Source organism: Canis aureus, chromosome 11 (genome assembly GCF_053574225.1).
Source record: "Canis aureus isolate CA01 chromosome 11, VMU_Caureus_v.1.0, whole genome shotgun sequence".
Taxonomy (NCBI): domain Eukaryota; kingdom Metazoa; phylum Chordata; class Mammalia; order Carnivora; family Canidae; genus Canis; species Canis aureus.
The window spans coordinates 48,021,914-48,029,724 of record NC_135621.1 but is presented as its reverse complement, the minus strand read 5'-3'; the positions used below and the strand labels follow the sequence as shown (position 1 = coordinate 48,029,724).

General features: G+C 53.8%; 1 protein-coding gene across 3 annotated transcripts in view; it reads left to right on the top strand.

The window, feature by feature from the left end:
• Positions 1-2,087: 2,087 nt before the first annotated feature.
• Positions 2,088-7,811, top strand: part of CNNM4 (cyclin and CBS domain divalent metal cation transport mediator 4) — a 39,873-nt gene continuing 34,149 nt past the window's right edge. For all 3 annotated transcript variants that reach the window (XM_077915174.1, XM_077915173.1, XM_077915175.1), the window contains exon 1: positions 2,088-3,504. In XM_077915174.1, coding sequence (XP_077771300.1) covers positions 2,103-3,504 — 1,402 coding nt within the window. In that variant the 5' untranslated portion in view covers positions 2,088-2,102. The remainder of the gene's footprint in view (positions 3,505-7,811) is intronic.

Below are 7,811 nucleotides of genomic sequence, written 5' to 3'. Positions count from 1 at the left end.
GTGGAGATGGGAGGAAACAGCCAGTTAAAGGTTCTGCTTTCTGCTTTTGTTCTGTCTTGGCCAGTGCCCACCCTGAGGCTCTTGTTCCTCACAAAACTGGTCAGCTAGATACTCCCTGCAGAATAGGAAGTGAGGCGCCTACCTGCAGGGCACTGGCCTAATAGGCAGAACCTTCCAGTCCTGCTAAAACAGTGCTTAGTTAAATCAGGCCTGTCTACCACCTTGCCTCCTCCCATAACACTGTATATGATTGTTCCTTTAGGCTTGGGCTCTTTCTGGCTGGTATTGATTGTTGCTTTTACTGGCAAGCAGGACACCACAATAACAATAAAACACAAATGTTTGTGCTGGGAGAGAATAAAATGGATTGGGTCTCCAGGGCGGGCAAAAAAACTGGTTCTGAGCCCCAGGGGTCAATCTGGTACCTGATTCTCCCCTCAGTGCACCTCTGCAATTATTGTAAGGACGTTTGTCTGTCTGTCTCCTTCTGGACAAGGTAGGCGGCTGCGGTCTTCCCCACACCTCCTGGGTGCTTGGTGCTTGCTAACTGACACCAAGGTAGGGCTGTCCAGGAAGCAGTCATTTCAGGGCTAGGCCTGGCGCCACACCTCTCAGCTCATTTTCACATCATCAGCCCTGGCTGGGCAGTCCCCACCACAATTTGGGGTTAGGGGTTTGGTCCTCCTGGTGGGCAGGCATAAACAACACCAGCTATGTAGAACATTTAGAGTTGTCCTGTCGTGTTCAAGGCCTAGGCCAGTTGTTCCTATAAGCTTAGTGAGATGGTGCCCTATTATTGTTCTTATCCCCATTTTATAGACAGAAACTGGGGCTGACACTCCATCGTGCCTTCCCAGTCTCACAAGCCTGTTCTTAAGACAGCAATGTGGAGGGACCCCACTTTGTTATTTGTTGTGTGTGTGTGTGTGTGTGTGTTTTAAGATTATTGATTTATTTGTGAGAGACACACACAAAGAGAGGCAGACACAGGCAGAGAGAGAAGCAAACTTCCTGCGGGGAACCTGATGCGGGATTCGATCCCAGGACCCCGGATCACGACCTGAGCCGAAGGCAGGTCTAGATTCAATTTCCTCATCTGTTATATGGACAGATAACACTAACTCTTAGTGTTGTTCCAAGGATTAAATCAATATTTTGCATGTGTTTACCTGCTTATGGTCTGTTTTTTGCTCTAGACCGTGAAAATCATGCAGGGACTTTGGCTTATTCACGGCTGTATATGGTTAGAGTCTGGAACAAGAGCCGGGCACATAGTAGGTGCTCAGTATTTGTGTCCTGAATGGAAATGACATGAGGATAGCCGAGGCCAGACCCTGGCCCTATTACCCGCGAGAACGTTCTGTTCTACATCCTTAGTTCCCTGGACTGTTCCAACCGGGCAGCCAATGGCCAAAGGGTGCGGGGCCTGGGGGCTGGGGCCGAGGGGACCTACTTCTGGCCTTGGGTCAAGGTCAGCAAAACTCCCAGGAGTGCGGAGGCCCTTTCTGCCTGAAAAGTCTCCGAGGAGGCAGTCTGCAATGCCTGAGCCCTCAGGTTCCCCTTTCCTTTTTTTTTTTTTTTTTTTTTTAAATAATAGAAAAAGCATTTTTGTTGCCCGAGCCACCGCGGAGCGGAGGTTGCTGCGGAGAAGGGCCACCCTGGCCCGAGCACCAGTGTCTGGGAAGGAGCCGAGCCCGCGAGGCCCGGCCGGACCGCAGGGACGCCCGGCGAGGCCAGGCAGGAGGCCCGGCGGAGGCGAGCGGGCGGCGCGGCGGCGGGCGGGCGGGAAGGCTGGCGGGGAGGGCGCGCGGGCGGGGGGGAGGGGCGAGGGGCGAGCGCCGCCCCCGCCGCCGCGCCCGCCGCCGCGCCACCTTAAGCTCGGGACCCCCTTAAGGGCGGGCGCGGAGCCGCGCGCCCGGAGGCGGGGCCTCCCATGCAAATGAGGGGCGTGGGTCGGCGGGGCGGGGCGGGCGGGGCGCTGACCTGACGTCAGGCCGGCGGCCGGGGCAGTTGGCTCGGCGGCGGCGAAGCGGCAGGAGCGGCGGCGGGAGCGGGGCCGCGCGGCGGGGCGCGGGGAGCGGCGGCGGCCGACCCGGAGCAACATGGCGCCGGTGGGCGGGGGCGGGCTCCCGGGCGGCGGGCCGGCCCGAGGGCGCCTCCTCCTGGCGGCGCTGCTGCTGCCGGTGCTGATGTGGGCGCGGGGGGCCCGGGGCCAGGGCGACCCCCAGCGGGGCGCGATCCTGGGCATGAGGCTGGCGAGCTGCAACAAAACGTGTGGGATGAACCCAGATGGCATCATCTTCGTGTCCGAGGGCAGCACGGTGAACCTGAGGCTCTATGGCCAGAGGCTGGGCTCCATCTCCAGCAACCTGATCTCCTTCACCGAGGTGGACAACTCCGAGGCCGTCCACAACTCCACCAACTGTCCCGAGCTCACCAAGGACCTGGTGGTCCAGCAGCTGGTCAACCTGAGCCGCGGGAACACGTCCGGGATGCTGGTGGTGCTCACCAAGTTCCTCCGGAGGAGCGAGAACATGAAGCTGTATGCATTGTGCACCCGGGCAGGGGTGGACGGGCCCTGGCAGAGGTGGACCGATAAGGACTCGCTGCTCTTCATGGTGGAGGAGGGTGGGAGGGTCCTGCCCCTCTGGCTGCACATCCTCCTCATTATGGTGCTGCTGGTGCTGTCGGGCATATTTTCTGGCCTCAACCTGGGGCTTATGGCCCTGGACCCCATGGAGCTTCGCATCGTGCAGAACTGTGGCACCCAGAAGGAGAGGCGCTATGCCCGAAAGATCGAGCCCATCCGGCGCAAGGGCAACTACTTACTCTGCTCCCTGCTTCTGGGAAACGTGCTGGTCAACACCTCCCTCACCATCCTTCTAGACAACCTCATAGGATCTGGGCTCATGGCGGTGGCCTCCTCCACTATTGGCATTGTCATCTTTGGGGAGATCGTACCTCAGGCCTTGTGCTCCCGACACGGCCTGGCTGTGGGTGCCAACACTATCATTCTCACCAAATTCTTTATGCTCCTCACCTTCCCCCTCAGTTTCCCCATCAGCAAGCTACTGGATTTTGTTTTGGGCCAGGAGATTCGCACCGTTTACAATCGGGAGAAGCTGATGGAGATGTTGAAGGTGACAGAGCCCTATAATGACCTGGTGAAAGAGGAGCTAAATATGATCCAGGGTGCCCTGGAGCTACGGACCAAAACCGTGGAGGATATCATGACCCAGCTCCAAGACTGCTTCATGATCCGCAGCGATGCCATCCTGGACTTCAATACGATGTCGGAGATTATGGAGAGCGGCTACACCCGCATTCCCGTGTTCGAGGACGAGCAGTCCAATATTGTAGATATTCTCTATGTCAAAGACTTGGCCTTTGTGGACCCCGATGACTGCACCCCCCTCAAGACCATCACCCGCTTCTATAACCACCCAGTACATTTCGTCTTCCATGACACCAAGTTGGATGCCATGCTGGAGGAATTCAAGAAGGGTAAGGCCTGGTGAAGTTCTGCCCGTTAACTGGCTTTGTGACGCCTCTTGTTCGTTCGCTTGCCTGTTTTGTGTCTGCTGGTCCTAGTGTTTTTGTGTGTGACTGCCCATCACTTCCTGTGCCTCTGAGGTGAACGGTATTTGGGGCGGCAGGAACGGTTCCTAAGCATCTGCCGTCTGCCAGGTACTGTGCTTTGTACTCTAGGTGAATCAGAGCCCAGACAACACTTGTGCACTTGGAGGGATAGAGCAAGGCCTCAGGAGCTATGAAGCAGGACAGAGTAAGGCTGATGCCTTAAGAGAGGCCATGGAGATTAGAGTGTGGGCCCCCACATCTGATTGGGGTGAGGTGTGGAAGGGCCTGGGGACCTGGGAAAACCTTCCTAGGGGAGGCAGCATCTGAGGAGAGCCTGAAGATGTGGGGAGACTTGGTCCCTGAGACAAGAGGACCCCTACAAGGAGCCAAGCACCTGAGTGGGGAAGCAAAGGCTGTGCCTGTGGCCCAGCAGGTGGTCCTGTTGAGCTGGGTTTGAGCTCTGCTGTTCAGTGGTCAGAGGGGAGAGGCTGATGTCAGGGTGGAGAGTTTGCTCGGAGCTAGGAGCTGTCGGAAGTTTTCGAGCAAGAGTGATGTTCCTGGGGCTTCTCACCCACAGAAGCTGGATTGGGAGATCTCTGGGTTCCCCACTCAGAACAGTGCCAAGTAATGCTTTCGACTATTCAGCAGAAGCAAGCAGATCAAGTTTTGGTTACTGTTCTGTCTTTTCCCAGGCGCCAAACATAAGCTTCCCTCCTGTGGTCTGCTGGAAATCTTCAGCTGGCCGTGCAGTGCCTTGTGTTTTTTCTCACATGGGTTCTTGGCCAGTTCTCAGGTAGTTAGAAAGGCACTTGGAGGTTTTACTCATCAGCCTCAAAGCTCAGGGCACACACCCCTTTCCTTACGTCCAACAAAACTTTCCTCCCACCTCTGCCACTCAGAAGTCCTCAGTGGCAGTAAACAAGCCAATTATGGAGTGAAACCCTCCTAGGCCAAAGGGAGTGAGGAGGCAGAAAGGGAAGCTCTTTATAAAGGAATGGGGGAGGGGAGGGAGCACATCTTAAATCCAGGACTTTGCTTCCCTTCCCCATAGGTAGAGCTCCTGCTGGCTAAGGCAGCCTGCCAGCCTAGGGCTGGGAGCAGCTTCTGCGCTCCAGTGGGGAACAGGCCTCAGATGCTTGTCGGTCGATTATTTCATGAGGTGGGGAGAGAGCCTGGAACTGGATGGGTCCCTGGTGAGGGGGTGGGATAGGTAGGAGCTGGCCTTGCCAGGTTTGCTCTGATCAGGGCCAGAGTGGGAGATTAGTCCCCTCCCTTTTTCAGAGGGACAGACTGATTTCAGAATCTCTTCAGACAGAATGAACCTCAGCATCAGAGCTGAGAAGGATTTGAGTAACATAAGTCCAAGTGCAAGACAGCCTGGTAAGGTGGCCTGATTGCAGAGAGACTGAAGGGATGTGGACATCTGGTGGTGATGGCACAGCTCTGGGGGAGCTTTGCAGGTGCAGGCCCAGGCCCAGGCTCAGGCCCAGGCAGCTGTTTTGTTTTGTTTTAAAGATTTTATTATTTATTCCTGAGAGACACAAAGAGAGGCAGAGACATAGGCAGAGGGAGAAGCAGGCTCCCTGCAAAGAGCGAGCCTGATGTGGGACTCCATCCCAGACCCTGGGATCATGCCCTGAACTCAACCACTGAGCAACCCAGGCATCCCCAGAACCAGTTTCTTCCAGGTATCCAGTCCTGGAGAAGAGCATTGAGGATCTGTGCCCCAACCCCACCCTGCAGCCTCCTGGCCCTGAGGACTTCTCCCTTGTTGCTTGGTCAGGAACGGGGTTAGGACTCACCAGGGCGGCATCCAGCTCCCCACCTCTGTGGTCTTTGGGACTGTTGCTGGTGACACACCCAACAAGCACGTTTGCATCATTCAGCTTGGATCTGGAGCCAACCAGTATGGATTGGCTTGGCCAGGCTTCCCGGCCCCTGATCAGGAGGGCTGAGCTCTTGTGGAGTGGGAGCTTCCTGGGTCTTGGCAGGACTGTCTTTGGACTCATCCTTGTACAAAAAAGTACCACTTCAGGAAGCTGCAAAAACAGAGCTAGCATCTTTCAGGCCAGAGTTCTGCTGAGTGGAATTCTCCAGATAGACATTTTAGTTCACTGGAGTCTCCTTAACAGAGGCTGGTGAACAGGAGCCTGAGCCTGAGCCCTAGCTCCATGGAAACTCAGGCATAGTCTACCCAGTGCAGCACGAAGCCCTGAATCTGTGAGTGTGATAGGATGGTCACCCTTCATGGGCTCTGCCTGCAGCTTTGTGGTCCCAGCATCGTCACCCATTGCTACCCTCCTTGGCCTGACCCTAGTAGGGCCTCTCCTAGATCTTTCCATCTGGCATTTCCCTTTTTAGTCTGAGACTCTCTTGGACGAGGCAAACACTTTACACTTGCATCTTAAAAGATTTTCTTTATAAATCTGGTGTTTGGAAGGCTTCTTTTTTAGCTTAGAAAAACAAGTGGTCAAGGTTAACATCCAAACAAGAGCTGGGGGCCTGCCAAGTGTGGCCTGTCTCCCCGAGGGTCTTTACTATGCTTCAGTGGATTCTTCAAGTTGGGTAAAGACCTGATCTCTACCCGTCTTTCTGCTCTGGGTGTCATCCTCTTTTAAGGTAATTTTCTCTCCTCCTTGCTCCCCAGCATTATGGGCTCCTTGTGGGTAGGGATCATGCCTTATTAATGTTTTCACCACTCAGTGCCTAGCAAAGGGGTGGGTCTTTAGTAAATGTTTGCTAAATGAATGAACGAACGAACAACTCATGAATGACTGACAATGTGGCAAGCCCTGCTGGCCTTCTCGCAGCTCCTTGAACACACCAGGACACTCCCACCCCGGGGTATTTGCCCTAGTTGTTCCATCAGGCTGGAATGTTTTTCCCCAGATATTGTAGGCCTCTCTCCCCTCCCTTGTGTCTGCTTCAGCTTCACCTTCTCAGGCCTTCCCCTTGCTCTATTTACAACCATAACCTCCCCTCCTGACTTTCCTGACCGCTACCCTGTGTTACTTTTTTCTTTTTCTCATAGCACACATCTCTTTCTAACAACTCCATAATTTACACATTTACTGTGCTGTTGATCATCTGTCTCCTCCTGTTAGAATGTTAAGTTCCAAAGAGCAGAGCTTTTTGTTTTGTTCGCTCATGTATCCCTAGCTCCTAGCATGGTTCTTGGCACATAGTAAGAGAAGATGTCACTAAAAGGTCACTGAATGAATGAATGATCTGTTAGATTTGATACAGAATTATCCCCATTCCATTGTGTTAGAATATTGAGGAGCTGATAAGGGGTAAAGGAAAATAGATATTGTGTTGTTTATTATTCAGGAGACTTGATATTTCTAGTTGCACCAAGATTGACAGAGAAGCTCCTACAATGACATATATATTAATGGTTCAGGGGCTGAGAAGCAGAGTTTGGGATCTTGAGTGTGATACATGGTTCCCCTTTCCTATGCCTCAGTTCCTCTGAATAAGCGGTTCTTTACCATGAGGTGTTATACATAGCTTCACTCATTAGTGTGAGTCATGAAGATGCTCCTACAAACATATTTCAAGACAGGCTCCGAGAGTCAGTGCAGGAATGGGCCTGAGCTTCCTTAGAGACTAAGGCAGGGTTACAGCTTCCCAGCTGCTTTGCCTCCTAACTCAAGGCATTTATCATTAGATTTTTTTTTTTTAAGATTTTATGTATTTGAGAGAGAATGTACATAAGTAGGGGGGAGGGGCAGAGGCAGAAGGAGAGGGAGAAGCAGGCTCCCTGCTCAGCAGGGGCTCAATCCCTGGGGCTCAATCCCAAGACCTGGAGATCATGACCTGAGCTGAAGTATATGTGCTGCCGAAGCGAGCACTGACCTGAGCTGAAGGCAGATGCTTAACCGACTGTCACCCAGGTGCCCTTGTCAGTAGATATTTATTGAACCTCATACTGTCTGTAAGACACAGAGCTAGGCACCACAGACTTCAGGAGTTAGAACATCTGGTTGGCTAGAGCTGTGAGGCCACTGAGAGACTTATGCCATTTGAACCTTGGTCTTTTGACTTAACACCTCACCTAGAACCGTTTGCAGTACTGGGTGTTGTGGCTGGCTCTGTCTACAGCTTGAGATCTTAGAACAGAGGCTCCCTGGGGCAGTCTGGATGGCTCAGTGGTTTGGCGCCGCCTTCGGCCCAGGGCCTGATCCTGGAGACGCAGGATCGAGTCTCACGTCGGGCTTCCTTTGTGCAGC